Source organism: Halichoerus grypus, chromosome 11 (genome assembly GCF_964656455.1).
Source record: "Halichoerus grypus chromosome 11, mHalGry1.hap1.1, whole genome shotgun sequence".
Taxonomy (NCBI): domain Eukaryota; kingdom Metazoa; phylum Chordata; class Mammalia; order Carnivora; family Phocidae; genus Halichoerus; species Halichoerus grypus.
In genome coordinates, this window is record NC_135722.1 from 11,145,881 (window position 1) to 11,168,197 (window position 22,317).

Here is a 22,317-nt window from a genome sequence, read left to right on the forward strand (position 1 = left end):
CCAACACAGTTCAAAGCAGGAGCTGTCTTACAAAGTAGACACGGAAGTTAGAATTTAGGAATTGAATGCTTATTTATTTTGGTAGGAATGCAGTATCACCTCATTGTTAATAGAAAATGACACGTTAATAACCTGTGGCAGGGTTGCATAGGTGGCTCAGTCAGTTAAGCGTCTGCCTTCTGCTCAGGTCATGACCCCAGGGTCCTGGGATCGAGCCTCTGCTCAGTGGGGAGTCTGCTTCTTACTCTCCCTCTGCCCAACTCATGCTCTCTCAATTAAATAAATAAAACCTTAAAAAATTAATCTGTGGCACATGGTGGCACATCACACTGGTTTATCTGTCACCTAGTGTTTCTTGGGTGATAGGCCCATTGAAGGCAAGATTTTTGGAGATCAGTTAGCTTCTGCAGTTGGCTGTGATTTCAGTAATCATGATTAAGGGGACTATGTGGTAAGAGCTGCTTCTGACATCATGGGTCAGCTTACAGGAATAAAATTACAAATTCAAGATCTTAACTTCTCTATTCAACTTACAGTCAGGAAACAAGACAACTTCCATAGGAGCCTGACAAGATGCAGTTATTTCTTATACCCACAGGCCAGGGGACTTGGAGAATTAAAGCCACAGTCTAATTGTACAGCTTGCAGAATGAAAGTTTAGCATATAGCCCACCAAAGTGTCCGTAGTAAAGATTTTGTCATTGACTAGGAAGGAATGGGACTCTGAGACTCAAGGTGAGTTTTTTTAATATATTTCAAAGAATCTGAGAATCTTCAATCACCCAATCACTTTGAAACTTCCTTTTTCACAGAATTAGCTTTTCCTATCCCGACTGAAAAGACTAGCATTCCTTTGCTTGGAGGCCCTGTAATAATCTCATTTGATGTAGTTTTCTCACAAGGACATGCCTGTTCTCCTTAAAGCCTGTGCCTGTGATCACTCATTGCCTGGAGAACCATCACTATTGTCAGATCCCAGTGTGACCCAAGAAGACAGGAGCAAAGTTAGACCCAAGAAAAGATAGTTTAAACACAAAACTAATCACAAGATCTTCCTAATTAACATTTACAGAAACCTAAAAAAAACTGTGGAATTGGATTCTTGGTGTGTTAGACCAGAGAAAACAGAGTATAATGTTGGATGATGCCAAATTATCAATATATGCAGTTACCAGAGACCATCAAGTATGAGAACTTGGGCAACAGCAAGTGGCTCCACCATTTTTTTCTGGTTGATAGTATGGAAGCTGGACTCAGTAGTGACCTACATGAGTAAGAATGTGATGCCCAAAATGCACCATCGAAGGCTTACAGAGATGGCAATATTGAAGAGGATTTTTTGATGGACAACCCATTCACCTCGACTCTTTCCTCAGGGGAGAATCCAGAGAATACTCTCTTCACGATGACATTAGGAAATGAATTAGCAAAAGGAAATGTTGGGAATAATAGTGAGAGATTTGGCCATTCCAATGATCTCAGCTGGTATAATGTCATCCTAAATTAGCCAAATTAGATGACAGTACATAATCATCCAAGACAAGGTTGGAACAATTACTGTAATTGGCAACAGAACCAGAATAACAATAGGAATATTTTAACCCACAGAGATCTGACATCAGCGAATGAGTCAGGAGGTACCTAGGAATGAAACAGGTGATGTTTACTAAAGTATTGCTTATAACACCCAGTGCTCATCACCTCACATATTGGGTATTATACACAACTAATGAATCATTGAACATTATATCAAAAACTTATGATATACTATATGTTGGCTAATTGAATTTAAATTTTAAAAAATAAAAATAAAGTATAGCTTAAACTATATAACTGGAAAAAATTCTAAATATCGCATATAGTTATCTACTGCTACAAAACACACCACTCTGAAACCTAGTGGCTTAACACAATCATTTTCTCACAAATCTATGGGTCAGCAATTTGCGCTAGGTTTAGCTCGATATTCTATTAATCTTGACCAGGGTTATTCATGTTATTTTATTCATCTGTTTGTTCAACCAATGCTAAAAGATCTAAAATCTCCTCACACAACATCAGGCAGTTGGCAGGCTGACAATGGAATGCTTGAGTTCTCCTCTGCGGCATTTCCAGCTGGCTAGCTCTTGTTCATACATATGGTCAGTTTCAGGATTCAAACCACAGAATTCAATGCAAAAGCAATTTTCAAACTTCCTCTTTCATCATATTTGCTAACTTCCTATTGACCTAAGTAAATCACATGACCAAGGCCAAATTCAAGTCTAAAATTAAAGCTATGTCCTGTATGGAGATATCAAAGCCTTGAGATTTAATGAGATTACTAAAGGAGAAAGAAGAGTTTTAGAAATTGAACCTCAGAATTTACAACTTTTAGAAAATTTAGGTGTATTAGGAGGAACTAACAAGAGAACACCAAAAAGGATCAGTCAGGACAGTAGAAAGAAAGAGAAAAAAACTCCATAGAAGGATGAACTTTTAGCCCAGTAGAGTAAGGAGAAAAGAGTAATCAATGTCAGGTGAGATAAATGAGAATTTTAAGTCAACATGGAAAACACTGGTGTGGAAGTGACTTGTGATCCTGATTAAAATCAGTTTTAATGGAGGGGTCCAATTTCAGGCTTACAACTTCTACTTCCATTTTTATATATTTTAAGCCTTTGCCCCATCAAATCTAATCTCTAAATAAAACATAACTATGATGCTATACATTAGATCCCCAGAATTTGTTCACCCTATACTTAACAGTTTGTACCCTTTGACCAACATTTCCCTGATTCCCTGGCAAACACCATTCTACCATATGCTTCTATGACTTTGACTTTTTTAAGATGCCATGTATAAGTGATATCATATGGTATTTGTCTTTCTTTGTCTTTATTTCATTTAGCATAATATCCTCGAGGTCCATCCATGTTGTTGTAAATGACAGGATTTCCTTCTTTCTCATGGCTGAATAACATTACACCGTATATACATACCACATTTCCTTATGCATTCATCAGCTGACAAACACTTGGGTTGATTCCATATCTTGGCTGTTGTGAATAATGCTGCAAAGAACATGAGAGGGCAGCTATCTCTTTGGATAATATCAGGATTACTGGATCATATGATAGTTCCATTTTTAATTTTTGAGGAAGCTTCATACTGTTTTCCATAATGACTATATCAATTTACATTCCCACAACATTGCACAAGGGTTCCCTTTTCGCCACACCCATGCCAACACGTGTTATCACTTTAATATCAGTCATTCCAACAGGTGGGAGGGGATATCTCACTGTGGTTTTGATATGCATTTGCCTGATGATTAGTGTTGTTGAACACATTTCAGGTACCTGTTGGCCACTGGTGTGTCTTCTATGGAAAAATGTCTATTCAGGTCTTTGCCTATTTTCCAATGGGATTATCTGGAAGTTTTTTGTTGTTGTTGTTTTGGGGGGAGGTGGGGTTTTTTTGTTTTTGGGGGGTTTTTTTGCTTTTGAGTTGTAGGAGTTCCTTATATTCAATATATAACCTTATTAAAAATATGATATACAGTTATATAGATATATTAGGTATATGGTATCTGATAAATACTTTTTCTTCAATTATATAGGTTGTCTCTTCATCCTGTTTATTGTTTCTTTGCTATGCAAAAGCTTTCCAGTTTGAAGTAGTCCCACTTGTTAATTTTTGCTTTTGTTGTTTGTGCTTTTCGTGTCAGATCCAAAACACTCATTGCCAAGACCAATGTCAAGGAGCTTCTTTGCTTTGTTTTTTTCTGTATGTCTGTAGGTCTATTTATTAGTTTTCCCTTGTGGTGTCATATTTGCCTGCTTTGTGATCCGTCTGGCCTTATGTTTGTGTCTGTGTGTTTGAAGGAGCAAACACATCTCCATCTTTACAGCCTGTTTTTGACATGCAAAAGACATTCTCCTGTCAGGCCCCTGGACTGATAGGATTGCCTCTGGGATCACAGTCATGCAAGGCTGGAACTGGGTCACCTGGCTGCTGCTGGGTCTCAGTTGGGTCTGCAAACCACAAGCCTATTATCAGGTGCACGATGGTCCTGGCTCCTGCTGGGTCACTGGACAGGTCCCTGCATGGGCAGGACCGTCCCTGAACCACAGCTAAGAGGGGATGGGGCCAGGTCACGGGGTCATTTCAGGATCCACAGTTGGACCACGATCAGCCGGCCTGCCTCCTAGGCACTGATGGGTGTGTCTCCTGCTAGGTCCCTGGGTGGGCAAGCCTTCTCCCAGACCACGGCTACGTTGGAGCTAAGTCACAATGCTTCAGGCTCCACAGCCCTAAACAAGGTCAGTATCACCCAAGGCTCAGGTGGGCATGATACCTTCCAGGTCCCAGGACCAATGCCAAAACAGGGCTATAGCCAAGCCCACAAGGGGATGAGGCTGTTTTCCGGTCTGTATCCAGAACCATGGTCAGTGAGCCTGGCTCTTCAGGGAGCAAAAGGGAAAAAGGCCAGGAAGAACAATCAGAATTGGCAAATTCTAATTCTGTGCTTTAACTTTTGTGAATTCAAGTCTTTCTTCTTTGATGTGCCTTTTCAATACAGCTCTCCTTGGTGGCTCCACTGAGGTTTCTCACCTCCTACTTGGAACCCAAAGCTCCCACATAGAAACTTGGGTCCATGGATGGCTGCTAAAATGATTGTTGCTGTAGGGGGATATGAGCAGGGGACCTTCTATTCTGTCATCTTGCTGACCAGAGCAAACATTTTAAGGCCAAAATGATAGTATTCTCTAATAGTTCTTGGAAGACCTATGATAGACAACAATTCTCACATGGAGCTTGTAGCATCTTTCCTAGCACAACAAAAATCCACATTTGATATATTATCTCTGTGGGGTTCCTCCTGGGCTATGAAACCCTAAGGGCACCTATCACAGAAGAAAATCAAATATCAAAACCACTATGCCAAAGATCCTCAGGTACCAGGCTCCCCCACCTTGCCTGGTTCAATTTCAGTCTTACAAATTCTACTTCCATTTTTATATGTTTTAAGCCCTTGCCCCATCAAATGTTTCTTTTTTTTTTATAGAGCAATTATTATTATTATTTTTTAAGATTTTATTTATTTATTTGACAGAGAGAGAGACAGTGAGAGAGGGAACACAAGCGGGGGAGTGGGAGAGGGAGAAGCAGGCTTCCCGCTGAGCAGGGAGCCTGATGTGGGGCTCGATCCCAGGACCCTGGGATCATGACCTGAGCTGAAGGCAGACACTTAATGACTGAGCCACCCAGGCACCCCAAATCTAATGTTTCAAGAGACATAAATAAAACACAACCAAAGTGGAATGGGAAACAGGGAAATTTAATTTATTCTCATTGGGCTGAAGGCAAGTAAGGAATGTGAATCCTAAAGTTTGGGATAGGAAACAAAGAATATTATTTCCTTTTCCTCCTTGACCAAACCTTTCAAGTCTTCTTCCTGGTTTATCACAATTCTTGGACAAATAAACTTAACCACACCACATCCCCGACATGGTGCAATATTTGCTTGAGTGAAAGAGGCTGAGGCAAGCTAAAGGAGGAACTCTCATTACCCTCTGCCATCACCCAATAAATAGCCAGACAAGCTCTCACCATTACAGAACACTGTTGGAGAGATGAGACAATCCCACCAGCTGCCCCTAGTGGGGCTCCTCTTGTTTTCTCTTATTCCAAGGCAACAATGCGAGATCTGCAGTGAGTATGCATTGGGCTAAAATTACTCTTGGTGTGACAGTCTTCTAAAGTCTACTGGCAGAGGACTTGTGTGGAGTGACCTGAGAAAAGATCCTATTCCAGTTCTATATGTGGTTGAGCTCTATGAATAATGTAAATTGTGGTAGGACATGGTGAGGAAAGTTCCATAATGTATGTTGTTTTAAGAGCAGTCATAGATTCAATGCTAACTTGCCTAACTCTTCTTCCTATGTTCAGATTTTCTCCACCATAACAACCCTACCAAGCAACTGTCTATTATTCCTCATTTTCAATGATAGAATATTCAGGATCCCAGAAACTTTTCAAGATAATAGAAAGTTTTCTTTTGAATTTGAGAGGCAATCTATTTTTTTGAAGTTCAACCCATGGGTTTTGGGTTAACTCCTTATAACTATACAGAAAAAAAAAATAATGTTAATAATCCCTTTCAAATAACAAAGACTTCTCTCTTTTCATTATTGAGTTTACATGTTGCAAGCTACACATCTCCCTCCCTCCAACTCATCCCCATAGGACATGGGTACAAGCCCATCATCTCTCCTCTGGGTATAGGATCCCAAGATTGTGTGAGTCTTTTAAAAAATACTAAGTAGGAGAAAGAAAAACTGGTTCAGGTGTAGTCTGACACTGTAGTAGCTGAATGATCCAATGTTTCTGAATTTTTTTTAGCTTCATCCATAAATTGAGGTTAATTGGGGAAGTGATGTCATGAAGCCTGGTATAGATCTCAGGTGCATGGTTTCTCTTTTTTATGTCTTTAACCTGGAATTGAGCTTAAACACAGTCCAAAGATGACTATGTGGTGCCATTGGTGGCCACATGCTCCTGGTATTCTGAAGCCAACAAGAAGAGGTCAACACCACAGCGGAAAGTCTGTGTTCACACAAGTTAAAGCACAAACTCTGCCAACTCTAATTTCTCTTCCTGGCCTGTCATGTCTTTCGTTGTATCCTAAGAATAGGGAGTCTCTGTGGAGGTTTTGAAGTTCAATTCATTGTACAAAATAATTAACTGTCTTTAGTGGTCAAGGAAACTGATGAGTGGTTGACCAGGAACTGAAAAGTCTGTTTCTGCTGAACTGGATGCTTCCACAAAATCTCAGCCATGACTCAACAATTGTCCAATTGTTCTTGTAATAAACCAGGACTTTTCTACAACCACTGGTTCAGATCTCCCTGACCCTCTTTCAAAGAGAAGAAAGACGGAGAGCACCTGACTGGCTCAGTCAGTAGAGCATGTGACTCCTGATCTCGGGGTGGTGATTCTGAGCCCCACATTGGGGGTAGAGAACTCACATTGCCTCAGTTCTCTAAATATAGTGATAGAAACTCCAGTTGAGCTAAAAGAGATAACATGTGTGGTATTTACAGTTTTTTAAGTGATTTCTTGTCCAATATCTATGAAATAGGTATTAATATCCACAATTTTAAAATGAGGAAATTGAAGGTCAGGAAAGTTACATAAGTCACCCATAGTCATAAGTTAAGGACCAGAGAATCCAGCCAAGATCTGGTTGAACAAAGAGCTCATGCTCTTCAATATCTCATTAACCCAAGAGATAATCTGGAGATGGGTAGGATTTTTGGGGGGAGTGTCAACAAAGTACATTTTTTAAAAATTTTATTTATGTATTTTAGAAAGGGACAGAGAGAGAGAGAATGACCACAAGTTGAGGGAGGGGCAGAAGGAGAGGGAGAGAGAGAATCTCAAGCAGACTCTGAGCTGAGCAAGGAGCCCAATGCGGGGCTTGATCCCACAAACCTGAGATCATGATCTGAGCTAAAATCAAGAATTGGCCGCTTAACCGACTGAGCCATTCAGGCACCCCTGAACAAAGTTCATTTAAAAATGTTTTAAGTGGTAACTAACTCTTCTAATTTTCCTCCAGTTCTTGAGGTCTCTAGACTCTCTTTTTACTTCCACAGTAGAATGTGACTCCACCATCCTTTCCCTTGAGATTTGGGCATGTTGTAGGCTAAGACTAGAGGGTTTTCTGAAAGGTGCATGCTGCTGAATAATGATCTTGATGCCAGGTCGGTTGGGCAACCAGACAATTCAGCTTTGGGGTCAATCACCACCATAACATAGAACTGTTGCCTTCCTTCCCTCAATATTAATCTGATTGAGTTAGAAAAAGATGGAGGAGGGAAAGAACTCAATCCAGCAAGTAGAAAGGACTGGGATTCAGAAGATGTATATTCTAGTCTCCATTAAGCCTTCAGTTATAGAGGTTTCTTTAAGGACATCCTGGTCAGGCCTCATCCTCAAAATTAGTGAATGATACTAGATCTCCCAGGCAAGACTGATGTTCTGTCAATACACATTAGTACACCTGAAACAGCTGTTAAAACATGGAAACACTTCCATGTTGGTTGGTAAAGGAGTAATACCTGATGTAACAGAGACTCCAGACCCACCTTTGTACTGCTCCAGCAACATAGCCAGTGACCACTGGATTGCTCTGTCTGTGTCATATCTGTTACTAAACATTTTAATACCAACCCTGTTCCTAGGGTTCCTGTTCCTTAATATTTTCTTAGTGTGTAATTCTTATATCCTCCCTCCCCTGCCACAGAGGTAAGCAAAGAGAACAAAACTGCTCTAAAACCTCTGATACATACAATGATCAATTCAAATTATACCAAAGGAATCCAAGCTGCCAAAGTCCTGCTGTCCCTCCGACTTGGTGGGTTCCTGAACCAAAACCAAGATCAACATCTGATTGAACAATTCATTCTCACTGTGAGAAGTACAGGTGAGTACCTTCATTCTCTGGAAGATTTAGAAGACTTACCTATCCATAAAGATTATCTTCAGAAAGAGATCTTTGGACAAAATTGTGTGTCCAAAGTCTCCCTGCTACATCTATCCTAGCTGTATAAAACATGAGAGGACAGAAAGATACCTCAAAACATCACATCTGTGCCATTTACTCTACAGCGAGGCCTTACTTCTTTGAGTCCTGGAAAACATTTTTCTTCAAAAGGTCACAGGGAAAAGCAAAAGAAATTATAGACTCTTACCCACTAATACTGTTCTATAAGCTAGCTGAGTTCACAACCAGACAGTGATATGGCCCATAAGTAAGAAAGCTGACAATAGCAAGGGAATCACAAGTTAATAGAGGTGAGTACTGGGTTTTTGGGTTTTGTTTTTGTTTTGTTGTTTTAGAGAGGAGGGGGAGGGACAGCAGGAGAGGGAGAGAGAGAATCTTAAGGAGGCTCCACACTCAGCACTCAGAGCCCAATGCAGGGCTCATTCCCACAACCCTGAGACAATGACCTGAGCTGAAATCAAGAGTCAGATACTTAACCAACTAAGCCAATGTAAGTGCCCCTGATGAGGACTGGGGTTGAGTGCAGGCTCCCCCCTGAGTCCTTCATGTCAATACTGAGCCTTAGCTTTCTAACTGAAATAAGGAGAAAATTAAGGGAACACAAGCAGAGGGAGTGGGAGAGGGAGAAGCAGGCTTCCCGTGGAGCAGGGAGCCTGATGCGGGGCTCGATCCCAGGACCCTGGGATCATGACCTGAGCCGAAGGCAGATGCTTAACGACTGAGCCACCCAGCCGCCCCTCTGAGCCTTAGCTTTCTAACTGAAATAAGGGGAAAATTAAGCCACCACTACCTACCTCACAATATTATTTTAAGAATTAAGAGAAGCCTGAGAATTTTGATGTTCTGTAAGGCAGAACATCTAAGTCAATTATTACTATCTTGGCAAGATGGCACCCACAGAGAATAAATCCCCAGGTTTTATTATCCATTTTTTTTCTTTTAAAATTTTTATAAGGATTGTGTGATTCCAAAAACATCTCATGATTTCATGGGGAAGACTCAGATCTAGTTTGCATTTATACAGCACTGCTAGAAAAGTCTCTGCTTTGGGAATAAATAAGAGAACAGTAAAATATTTGTATTGAGTGGGGAAAAAGAGAGAATTGACAGGCAATACAATTGACAGGCAAATACAGGAGGCCAAAAAAAAAAAAAAATCACAAGCATGTACCTTGTTAAACTTGAATACTTTTCTTTTCAGAGCCATCTTTAACCTCGGGACAGCTTGTGTTGGCTATACTGGCTCTGGGAGCATGTAAAGGGCCTGATGGAATTTCTATAAATTATTCTGAACTCGTCGGAGACCTAGAAAATAAATTCCAAGCAGAAATTAAAAATATGGGTGAGAACCAAATGTTCAGATACCCTGGACAACCTTACCTTCTCCTCCACTGGTGCAGAACTGAACAGTTTCCCTTTGGTCTTTCCTTCTCCTCTTCATTCTATTCATCCCACATATCTTTGCAGATCACTTTCCCGTCTTCCCCCCTTCAACATGCATCTTGAATTTTCTTTTCAAATAGGTGCAAATAAGCATCGACTCTACATCAACCTTATATATGATGATGAACACACACACACACAAACTTACAGAACACAGTTCTCTTGTTCTCCAGAAGCTTGGCTGTTAGACAAATAATGAAATACACCAGAAATAGCTGAGCAACACAAGACACTATGTCAGAAGTACCAAAGCGTATGATACTAGTAGAAGAGCTAAAGATGGCCAAAAGTACTTTATCACTGGGAAAAATAGGCTGATCATGACCACTACTAGTGAGGTGCATTGTTTTTATTTATCCTATTATTCATTAGGCCGCTCTGATCCCATCTTCTTTTGAAATGGTCTCTACTTCTTCTACTTCTACTTATAGTTTAAACACATTTCCATTGAAAGTGCAAGAGGCTTAGTGGTGGGAAATCTGTGTTCTAGGCCTAGTTCTGTAACCACCTGAGTATGAAGATGGCATTTTAATCTCTTTAGTGCTGAGTCTCCTCAGTTAAAAATGAAAGGAGTTGAGTTGAATTTGGTGGTCCCTAACAGCCTTTACATTTCTCAGGTTTGTTGATTCTATGAGTGATCTCCCCCCCCTCCCCGTTACTCACCTCTCCTTAAATGTAAACAAATTCTAATTAAGCAAGTAGGAATATATTGAAAATTTATTAGTCCAGTATTATTTCCATGAGTAAGGTATTTCTTACTTACCTCTCTGACAGAAGACCATGATGGTAATCCACTGACTAGCTACTACCAGCTCAGCCTGGATGTTTTGGCCTTGTGTCTGTTCAGTGGGAATTACTCAATTCCTAAAGTTGCTGAAATCTTCAAACCTGGAAATAAAAATTACTATTTCCATGAACAGTTCTCAGTAGGTGAGTCATGACATCCAATTCCCTCGGCATAGAGGACACAATCACTGGTAAGTCTTTTCCTCTGAGTTTTTCTACCAGCAAGTACTTGGACTTTTTTTATCCTCTTTACCCTAGCAATCAGGGAAGAGAATTTTCTTTTTGAGAAGAATGGATATCGAGGGGCATTTAAGCATCTTTCTAGATGTGTACTATAGTAGAAAGATCCAGTTCCTACCCTACCTTGTGATGGTATAGGCTTGTAAGCCCCTTGTAACCAAGGTCATTTGAGGACTGCAGTGAGATTAAGGACAACCAGGCAGGCCTGGATCAGGAGGAGAAAATGTTCTCTTCCCCTTATCTCACGTTGCAAGTTCTGAATGCCTGGATCTGCAGGAAGTGGTTCTTGCCTACATTAGAGGTATTCTTTTATAAGAACGTGCTGTTCCCAGAGGAAGGGTGGCCGAGATAGTTCCGCGCTTCGGCAAACAAAAAACAGGATGTAGTTTGTTCTTATATCTTGCGTGTCTTTCTTCAAGGATGTTGGCATGATCTTATTATCAGCTAAAAGTACACATTGTCATGCTTATCTGATTGTTGCAAGTATATAGCTGTGTGGGAAATAAACGACAGCATGCAGTTGCAACTGCTGCCTTTGCTCTGCATCCCCTGTGTCCTGGTTTTTTCAACCCTTACCCAGGGACCCCAACGCACTAGACGTTGACACTACCTCTTCTTTGAATTACATAAACAATGGGTGTTAACACTGACCTTAATTTTCCCATCTGTAAAATAAGGATAGATTGTGAGAATCTTAATATAAGACATTTTAGGAAATATAAGTATTAGCGGCAGGAAAACAGTGGAATTCATTTATCTTAACTTTGCCTCTTTCTCTAATTTATTGGGACCAATTGGATGTGTGGGCTTACTTGGACAATACAAGCTCTCCATGGACAAGGTCCAATATTTTGACAATAAAGTCTGTATCTCCAATAGAGAAGGACTAGAAATTTTCTCCTGGGTCAGCTTACACATCCAAAAAGAAGCCCCTTCTAGGCAGCTAGTATTGTTGCTCAGCCCTATGGCTCCAGATACACAAGCTCATCTTTCTCCAAGAAGCCCAAAGAAAATCACCACTCAGTATCTCTGGATAGTAAGGAGAATATGAGATTTCTTTCTATGGGAGAGGGAAGGTACCACACCTAAAGAATCCAGGGAGGACCAAGTAACAAGCCAGAAAAAAAGATCTTATCCTCCCTTCTTCCAAACTTTTGCCTCATCCTCCCCCTTAAGAAGCTTTATTGGAAAACAATTCTCTTAAGTGCTATTTTCTAATTAGCCTAAGGGAAACATTGGAACATTGCAAAAACGTATTTTCTTTGGGGTATCATCCTGAATTCTCTCAATATGGCTGAGAGATGAAAAAATGAGAACAACCAAGATGTAGAAGTGGAAAACTGTTCATGTGCATGCGCCTGCAAATCCATATGTGTTTCTATGACCAACAGGTGAGTTATTGTGTACAAGGTACAGGGTTACTCAACATAAGAAAGGGATCTTGAAGTATTTGAGAGGTTAGTGCTGGAAGGATGATTGCTATATCTTCAAATCCTTCTCTCTCATCAATTAGCATGACCAATCTTCCCAGTTTGTCCAGATCTGTCCCTCTTTTAGCAGTGAAAATCCTACATACCAGGAGACCCCTCAGTCCAAGGCAAACTGGAATGGTTGGTCACTCTAACACCAATGTTTTGTTTCCTGGCAGATACTGGCGCGATGGCTGTCCTGGCTCTGATCTGTGTGAGGAGCAAAACAAGAGGGCAGAACCAAACAGATACAAAGGATTTAGACAATATTGATAATCATATAAAGTTACTGATAAGGAAGATTCTGTCTCAGAAAACCGAAAATGGTCTCCTTGGAAACATAGATAGTACAGGAGAAGCTATGCAGGTAAGTCAGAGGGTAAAACAGGAGACAGAGAAGGAAGTCAGGAAGGAAAGAAATATCTGTATCCTTTCTTTTTGGCCCCTAAGATATTACCCATTCTCTTTCCTATACTAACTGATTTTATGTAATTCCTCTCCTCTGATGGAAATGTATTTTCCTCACCTTAGATCCTTACCTTTCCATGTCTAATGCTTCCATGAAGCTTTTCCTGACTACAACTTTTTTGAGAAATTCTAGAGTCCATTACAAGCTACTATGTTGTTCTATCAAATGCAATCTCACACTTCACCATATACCAGCATTTGGTGCTTTCCTCTTACTTCCCAAATTAGATTATTGTTGTCCAAGTACTAAGAGGCAGCACCAGTAATACCAGCTAATATTTATTGCCATGCTCATTAATGCACACAACAACTCAATGAGGAAAATATTACCTCCATTTCCCTGAATAAGAGCATGAGTCATGGAGCATCAGTAACTTGCCTAACATTACAAAGCCAAAAAGTAATTCGGACACGGATAGAACCTAAACAGTTGGTTTCAAAACTCACCCTCAGCACCTACTCTGTCCTGTATATGTTCCTTGAAGTTTAGGGCTTTATTCCTGCATTCATTCGCTGATTTACTCAAATCTAAGGAGTAGACACAAGAAGAAATGAAGGAAGATTTACAGGAAAAAATTTCACTGAGTCTTTAGAATGAGTAGGGGTCTGCCAGGCCAACCCAGGATGAGAGGGCTTTCCAAGGGAGAGAGGACAGCAAGGACAAAGGTAAAGGCACGAAAGAACATAATGTATTTTAGGAAGATCAAGGTGTTCAACGTGGCCAGTGCAGGGTCCTTGGGAAAAACTACAAGAAGAAGCTGGGGGGTGTAACAGGGGTCCAATCACACAGGTGGCTTTTACTGTTGGTGCTGTTGATGCTGCTGTCTGCCTTGACGATTTTGGACTTCATAAACCAGTGGTTCCCCATTCTGGCTGCACATCTGAATCACCTGGAGGAGCTTTTGGGAAACACTAAGGTTTAGGCTCTACACCAGCCAGTCGATATAGAAACTTAGAGATGGAGCATGGCCCTTGGTTTGGTTTCAAAACCCTATGGGTGAAGTTAATTCACAGAAGGCTTGAGAGTTGCTTGCCTACAAGACAGTTTTTAAGAGGAAATGAAATATGATCCTTTTTTTAAATATCCCACAAATGCTTGTTGACTTCTTGGTTAACTTAAAGGGTCTTCCAGAGAAAATGGAAAGAGAAACTGTCCTTCCCCGAGAAACTACAGAGCAATGTCTGCAGGACCAAACCGTTTTAGTCCTCATCTTACTCACTCTGATACCTTACTAACTTTTCCTACCCCATCATGCTGTCCCCTCCAGTTTACATCTGCTGCTTGGATAGTTTCTATTCAAGAAGCTGTTTGACTCCCCATTGGTTAAGCAAATAATGTCAGACACCTCACCGTGAAGCTCAGGGGTCCACCAATGTGGCCCCAACCTCATTCTCCAACCTGTTCTTCCACAATCACCCTGAGTCTCCACTGAACATCAGTCCTCCCAGGCCAGGAGGAATCCCTTGGGAATTTTGCTAAGATGCAGAGAGTATCATCACAGACAGGCCATGCCCTGGCCACACCTACTCTAACATCCTTGATCATGCTATTCCCTCTGGGTATAGTGCTCCTCTCCTGTCTCCTACTGAAATGCTGTCATACTGTCAAGGCCTACCTCAAGTACTGCCTTCTCCACCAAGACTTTCTTCAGGGTCACTAAATGTTTATGTGCTCTTCCTCTTCTGAAACACCATGGCACTAGATGCTTCTCTTAAGCCATTCACCTTAGGGGCTTCTTTATGATTGTTAACAGCAATTATCAAGTGTCTCCTATGGGACAGGTATTGTTCCAGTGTTAAGGCTACAAGAATGAATAGGTAGAGAAAGTCTGTTCTCACTGATGCCATTATCAGTTGTGTTCTTAAGCAATTCCCCATCTCCCCCCAAACTAGTTTATAAATTCCTTGGTGGCAGGAAAGGTATCCTAGTTGTCCAAGGTACTTTCCCCGTGGTCAATGTCCAGTAAATATTTACTGAATTCATTAGATGTAGGCTTTCCCCTTATTTGATGTTTCTTTCATTCATTCTCATTCCCTCTCTCTCACACATTAGGCTCTCTTTGTCTCATCAGACTATTACAACAAAAATCAATGGGTTTGCCAAAAAACACGGGATACAGTGCTCACAGAAATTTCTCAAGGAGCATTTCGTATGCCAACTGCTGCAGCTCAGATCTTACCAGCCCTGATGGGAAAGACCTACTTGGATGTTAATAAAGACTCTTCTTGTGTCTATGGCTCAGGTAGAGTACTAAAGAGCATATTACCCAAAGCATGCGAGACTAAGGTGTTCTTAGGTACCAAAAGTGACCAGATAACACTAAAGCATAACAGTTCCCAGATAGAACTCGGTCCTCCATGTGTCACCAGTGATTATAACCACCCGAGGATTTGTTTTAACAGGGTAGTAGTAGATGTTGTTCTTGGTTCAAACATGGATAAACAAGGTAGACTTGATTCAATGATGTCTATCTCCAAAGGCATGTTTTCTCATGGCCAGCTAGACAGATGTTCTGAGCATCATTCTCATTCTAAGCAAAGTACGGTGTCTCTGACTCTCACTCACAATGAGTGAGCCCTCAGGGAGCTCAGAGGAATATGGGAGGATTATGGCAGTATTATAAGAAAATCAGATCATGAATCATTTATTCAAACAACTGATTTTTCAACAAGGGATGAAAAAATACTTGACTTTTATCTCTGCTCATTCCTGGTTCAGCCACTTACAGGTTTAGAGACCTTAGACAAAATGTTTAATCTCTAAACTTCAGTTTACTAATATAAAAAATGCAAATGATAAATGTATCTAACATGGATTTTTGTAAGGACTGAATAAGATAAGCCATGTAAAATGATTAGTAGAGTGCCTGACACTTAATAAGTCTTCAATAAATGTTAAGAAATAAAAAGGCATCTGAAAAAAGGGAAGCATTATTGTATGCTGTACCAAAGCAAAAAAAGAAAGAAAGAAAAAAGAAAAGAAAGAACAGAAAAGGAAAAGAAGAAAGGAAAGGAAAGGAAAAAGGAAAGGAAGGAAAGAAAGGAAAGGAAAGGAAAGGAAAGGAAAGGAAAGGAAAGGAAAGGAAAAAGGAAAGGAAAGGAAAGGAAAAAGGAAAGGAAAGGAAAAAAACTCAGGAGGGTCGGTGAGAAAGAGGAGACAGGGCAACTGAATTGCTTAAATAGCTGGGAGTGGAGCCGAACCACGTAATTACAAGCTGGTGCATATCTGGTTTAGTCACACAAGAAATCTGCCCCTTGGTTGATGATTTTGCTCCTTGTAGCAAATCCTCTTCTGCATAAAGGAAAGGAGGCCTGAGGGAGGGGTTGGATGGGTATGTAAACTCTAACATCATTTTTATTATTCTGAATAGTAATTCTCTGCTTTTCTGTCTCTGCCAGATACTTTCCACATCTCCACTCAGAAGCCTATATCAGTGACACCTGCTGATTCAGCCCCACAAATCAAAGTAAATTACTCTGTGGTAATCCATAATGCAAAAGATCGCATTGTGGTCTCTGTGGCAGATGGTTCTGTTTTCCTAAATGTGATGGAACAAGCTCAGAAAGAAAATGCAGCTCTATTTAGGTATGTCTGTACATAACCTAAGGTGAAGGTATCTGGTGATTTTGAAAGACTCAGCAAGAATATATAAGCACCTGAATACAAAGTACATTCGAAACACTTCTTTATTGGTACTTTGCTGTCCATCTACATCTCATGGCAGGGGTCAAGAAAAGGTGAGACTTTTCATCTTCTAGCACACAGTAGGTACTAAATTAATGTTCACTTAATGGGTAAATAAGGCCCAGGGATCTCTCTTCTGTCAGTAAATGCCTTCAACAAAGAGAACCTCTTAGGTCAGTCATTGTGTGTTCAGGACACTGGGTCATTATTTTTTAATCATTGACCCCTTTGAAAATCAGATGAGTTACTGTGGATGCTGATCCCAGACAGGTGAACATACACACAAAACTTGTCCTTTAAATCAGAGGTTTCACAAATGCCCTTAAGTCTCTCCATACTCCTCCCTTTGAGATTCATGGACCCCTAGATTAAGGTTAGCTGGCCTAAAGAGGTCAAATATTAAAATTAAGATATTGACTTTGCCTCTGAAAGGTATGGTTCATTTGACTCCCTAAATCTAATCAGCATTTACTTTGTCTAGTAACATGATGTAAGATGCTATAGAGAAAGTTTATTTATACACACACACACACACACACACACACACACACACACACACACACCTTTAACAGTTACTATCTTCGGGTAGAAGATTAGCAGTTGTTGACTACAGAGTGTCTACCATGAAGGGAGGTGGGGGCAAAAATAGGCATCATTCCTCTAATTTAGCATAGATTGTGGAGTGCCTGCATCTGAATCACCTGGAGTGTTTATGACACATGCAGATTCCTCCTAGTCCCCGCCCAGACCTACAGAATCAAAGTATCTGAGGATAGGGCCAGGAAATTTGCTTTTCTTGATAATGGCTTCAAATGATGCTTAGGTACATTGAAGTTTGAGAAATGCCCATGGAAGTTTGCCTTTGAAAATTCTAAGTTCCTGTAACCCATTTATTGTCCCCAGTTTCACAGCAGAGGAGACCTCATGGGGCCCCTACATCACCACTGTTCGGGGCATAAAGGCCAACACTAATGATAGGACCTACTGGGAGCTCCTGAGCAATGGCAAACACCTGAGCAAAGGTAAGGGAGAGAGTGCTAAAAAGCCCCACAGAGTGACAATGCCCCCAAACATCCAGATGTGAGTGTGTGAGCTTTGATGAGGAATGTGCCAAGGCATTGGGAAAGTTAGATCCATTATTTGGTAGTTTGGTGATTAAATCATTTGACCCATTGGATGCCTGTGTGGCTCTGTTGGTTAAGCATCCAACTCTTGGTTTCAGCTCAGGCCATGCTCTCAGGGTTGTGAGATCAAGCCCCATGTAGTGCTCCACATTCAGCGGAGAGTCTGCTTAAGAATCTCTCCCTCTTCCTCTGCCCCTCCCCCTGCTCAGGCTCTCCTTCTCTCTAAAATAAATAATCTTTAAAAAATAATCATTTGATCCATTTCTTATTCTTCCTTTTCAGGAGCTGGTAGTTATGTCGTCCATGCTGGAGATGATCTGGAGGTTCGTTGGAGCACATACTAATAAATTCAAACCTTCCTCAGCTGGATCAAATCCTTTTGCAGTGGATTTGTAGGCAGAGACTGGCCTCATGCCTTCCTTTTCTCTCATCTCAATTTCAAAAGGAGGGTCAACAACCTCCCTTCTCTCTTTGTGTGTTCAATAAAAGATCAACAGCAATACAAAAAGAGCATGTTCTATTCAGTTCATTTTAAAGGAGGATTATTGATAGAGGGAAGAGGGAAGGGAAAAGAGATTAGACCACGTGTCTAATTGGAGTTCTACTCAAAGTTCCACTGCTAACTGTGTGAGTGACCTCAGGCAGCAGGTGGGAATAGAGATAAGGTTCTAGATCTAATGTTGAAGCAGCAGCCAAGGAGATCAGGTAGAAAATCTGTAGGGGGATAGCTCTCTGAGGCCCAGATGTAAGGGACAAACTGAGTGGACATATTGACCTCAGAAAAGCAGTGGGTAGAGAGAAAAATACTGCTCTGGAGAAAGAGGGAAAGGTGAGACTTCTACATAAAAAATCAGTCCATAAAGTCTCAGGAATAATATCATCCCCTCCTCCAGCTAGCTGGAGTTCCATTGTTCCTCTCCACATGTATTGGGTTCCATTTGTTCCTCTCCACATGTATTTTCCTTTTACTTCACCATAAAAATCACTCTGATAGTCATATCATCAAAATACACATGCAGAAAAAAATCACCTTTGATGTTCATTTCAGTAGAATTCACATTTTTAAATATATATATATATATTAAATCAGGGGCACCTACAGGTGCCTGGGTGGCTCAGTCGGTTCAAAACCAAGGCTGACTCTTGGTTTTGGCTTAGGTCATTGATCCTGGGATCAATGGTGTTGGGCTCCTGTTTGAAGATTCTCTCTCTCCCTTTCCCTCTGCACCTCCCCCAGCTCACGCTCTCTCTCTTTCTCTCTCTCTCTCAAATAAACAAATCTAAAAATAAAAATAAAAATCAGGGGTGCCTGGGTGGCTCAGTTAAGTGTCCCATTCTTGATTTTGGCTCAGGTCATGATCTCACTGAGATCAAGCCCCACAGCAAGCTCCATGCTGAGCACCAAGTCTGCTTGAGATTCTTTCCCCTCCTCCCTCTCCCTCCCCCTCTGCTCCTTACCTTTCTCTCTCTCAATCTCACTCTAATAAAAAATTAAATCTTTAAATAAAGCAATCCCAAAAGGAAGATGCCTTCAGGCAGAATTAAATTATTTTATCAATGTCTCCCTCATTCCTCCTGTGTTTCCTTCACAATACTCTTAGCTTTCTCCCCTCCACCAGCAACCCTGCTTTATTGTTAGGGTTTGACCACTGCTTTTCTGGTACTGGTCCTCAACCCTCAGGGTCAACTCCACCCTATTCTTCATTAACTGGATATGACAGATAACTAGACAGCAATGGATTCTATCCCCTTGGGTCTGTGTCTCATCTTAAAAATTAAGTTAGAGACAGGGGACCTCCATGGTGCTGTTCACCTGGGGCAGCAGCTCTCAGACCTGTTTGTAGACTCTACAAGCGAAATTGAGGGATAATGGCTTAGGGTGATAAATATGCAAAATGTTATAAGTGCCATTCCTGTCTATCATACATAGCATGACTTATCATCCAACCACAACACTGAAAGAGTGAAAGTGAACACTGTTAATAATTACACTCAAAAAGACAGATTAAAAACTGGTAGTATCCTGGGGCACCTGGGTGGCTCAGTTGTTAAGCATCTGCCTTTGGCTCGGGTCATGATCCCGGGGCCCTGGGATTGAGCCCTGCATTGGGCTCCCTGCTCAGCCGGGAGCCTGCTTCTCCCTCTCCCACTCCCCCTGCTTGTGTTCCCTCTCTCGCTATGTCTCTGTCAAATAAATAAATAAAATCTTTAAAAAAAAAAAAAAACTGGTAGTATCCTGGAAAAAAAGAGTACATATGGTTGGTTTTGTCCATCAGGAAAAATAAGGAAGCTCAAGCAAAAAATAACAGGAAGTATTGACCCTGCAATGGACCAATGAAATTGAATCTCAAAATAACAAAGTTGGAATAGGTCCCTTTGAGATTGCTGACTCTCTCTATGATTCTAGCTCACTTTCAATAATAACCAGTCAACACCAGTAAAGCACACAATAGGTCTAATATAAATACACAATTTGTATTAGACCTATTCTTCCAAATGTGGTATAAGGATATTCTAATGGGCACACTGACACGGAATCAAATAACATGCAATCACAGCATGAAAAAGTCATTTCCTTTGCAATTTTCATTTAATTCCTCTTGTTGGATCAAACATAAAATCTCACTTTACTCTACTGTGTTTCTAACACTTCCCTGTAGCACTGTGAGCCTCCACTCTTAACAAAGCTCAGTTTCTCCTAACCACTGGTCCCATAGTAGAATACAGTAACATTGCTATCTGATAGGAATGCATTTAATCTCAGAGACAGACATGGAGGGAAATGGAGTAACATTCCCTTCACGTTCTACTGACATTCCCCAGGGAATCCTAGCTCTGGCCACCCTTGCCTTATGAGAAGCTCTAAAGCTTAGCATTATGACAGAACTGAGATTGAGCCTGAGGGGATAAACTTCCCTCTGCTACCACAGCAGAGAATAATCGACACAAATAAACCTCTCAGATGTCCATTGAGAGTCTGGGTGCTTGGATACCAGAAAATGAGGCACAGGAGAAAACAGACAAGTAAATTAGTAAGTTTCAGTCAAGGGATGCCTGGGTGGCTCCGTCAGTTGAGCATCTGACTCTTGATTTTGGCTCAGGTCATGATCTGAGTCATGAGATCAAGGCCCATGTCAGGCTCTGTGCTCAGCATGGAGCCTGCTTGAGATTCTCTCTCTCTCTCTCTTGCCCTCTGCCCCTCCCCCTCCCCCTCCTACCCCCCTGTCTCTTAAAAAAAATTAGTTCTCTCAAAAGTTAGCCAAGGACTGTTGAAATATATGAGTTAAGAAAAGTATGGCCTGTGTGGTTCCTGTTGTGGAAGTTATTTGCTAAGTGAGACAATTGTATCATAATCAGTCTTACAGCAACCATGGCTATAAATAGCAATTTATAAGGAAATGTGTGGTTAAAGAACAGGCACACCAAGGGGGTGTGGCTCATCTCAGGACGGTCACAAGCAGGCTCTGGAACCCAAGGTCAATGCCATGCTGGGATCCTAATCCTGTGTTAGATTCTTATTGCTGCTGCAACAAATTACCACTGATTACTGGCTTAAGACAAACATATCATCGTACAGTTCTGGAGCTCAGAAGTAAAAAATGGATCTCACTGGGATAAAATCAAGGTGTTGAAAAGGCTGCATTCCTTCTAGAGGTTCTAGGGGAGAATCCGTTTCCTCGCCTTTTCCAGCTTCTGGGAGAGGCCAGCATTCCTCCACTTTCCAAAGCCAGCACTTGTATCACTCCGACCTCTGTTCCCATCACCACATCCCCTTTTCTGACTCACTCTCCCGCCTCCCTCTTCCATTTATAAGGACTTCTGATTACAGTGGGTCCACCGCGATAATCCAAAATAATCTTCTATGTAAGAATCAGCTCATTAGCAACCTTAGTTCCCACTTACCATGTGACCTAACATATTCACAGATTTCAGAGATTAGGATGTGGATAGGTGTGTGGGGTTGAGGGGAGGGCATAATTGTGCCTACCACTCCTTCACATGGGATGTGAAGCCCTCAAACTGTCTTTCTGGCCTCATCTCCCAACATATACCACGTATTAGTTAATAATACAAGTCACCCTAAAACTTAATGGCTTAAAACAACAAGATGTACTATCTCATAGTTTCTGTGGGTCAGGGTCTCTCAATGAGGCCACAATCAAGATGTCGACTGAGTAATACTCCATTGTATATATGGACATCTTCTTTATCCATTCATCTGTTGAAGGGCATCTGGGCTCCTTCCACAGTTTGGCTATTGCAGACATTGCTGCTACAAACATGCGGCCCTTTTCTTCACTACATCTGTATCTTTGGGGTAAATGCCCAGTAGTGCAGTTGCTGGGTCATAGGGTAGCTCTATTTTTAAATTTTTGAAAAACACTGTTTTCCAAAGTGGCTGTATCAACTTGCATTCCCACCAACAGTGTAAGAGGGTTCCCCTTTCTCCACAACCTCTCCAAAATTTGTTGTTTCTTGCCTTGTATTACTCAGCCATCAGAAAGGATCAACATGGATGGAACTAGAGGAGATTATGCTAAGTGAAAT

At 41.1% G+C, this 22,317-nt stretch overlaps 2 protein-coding genes across 2 annotated transcripts in view; one reads left to right on the forward strand and one right to left on the reverse strand.

The window, feature by feature from the left end:
• Positions 1-22,317, reverse strand: part of LOC118547243 (uncharacterized) — a 215,832-nt gene that overhangs the window by 36,160 nt on the left and 157,355 nt on the right. The gene's annotated exons all lie outside the window — the stretch shown is intronic.
• On the forward strand, positions 5,572-18,113 carry LOC118547282 (transcobalamin-1-like). The gene is made up of 9 exons (XM_036110656.2): positions 5,572-5,697; positions 8,294-8,473; positions 9,756-9,896; positions 10,772-10,927; positions 12,672-12,859; positions 15,014-15,203; positions 16,360-16,546; positions 17,549-17,667; positions 18,052-18,113. The coding sequence occupies exons 1-9, from the start codon at positions 5,619-5,621 to the stop codon at positions 18,111-18,113; spliced, it is 1,302 nt and encodes a 433-aa protein (XP_035966549.1). The 5' UTR covers positions 5,572-5,618.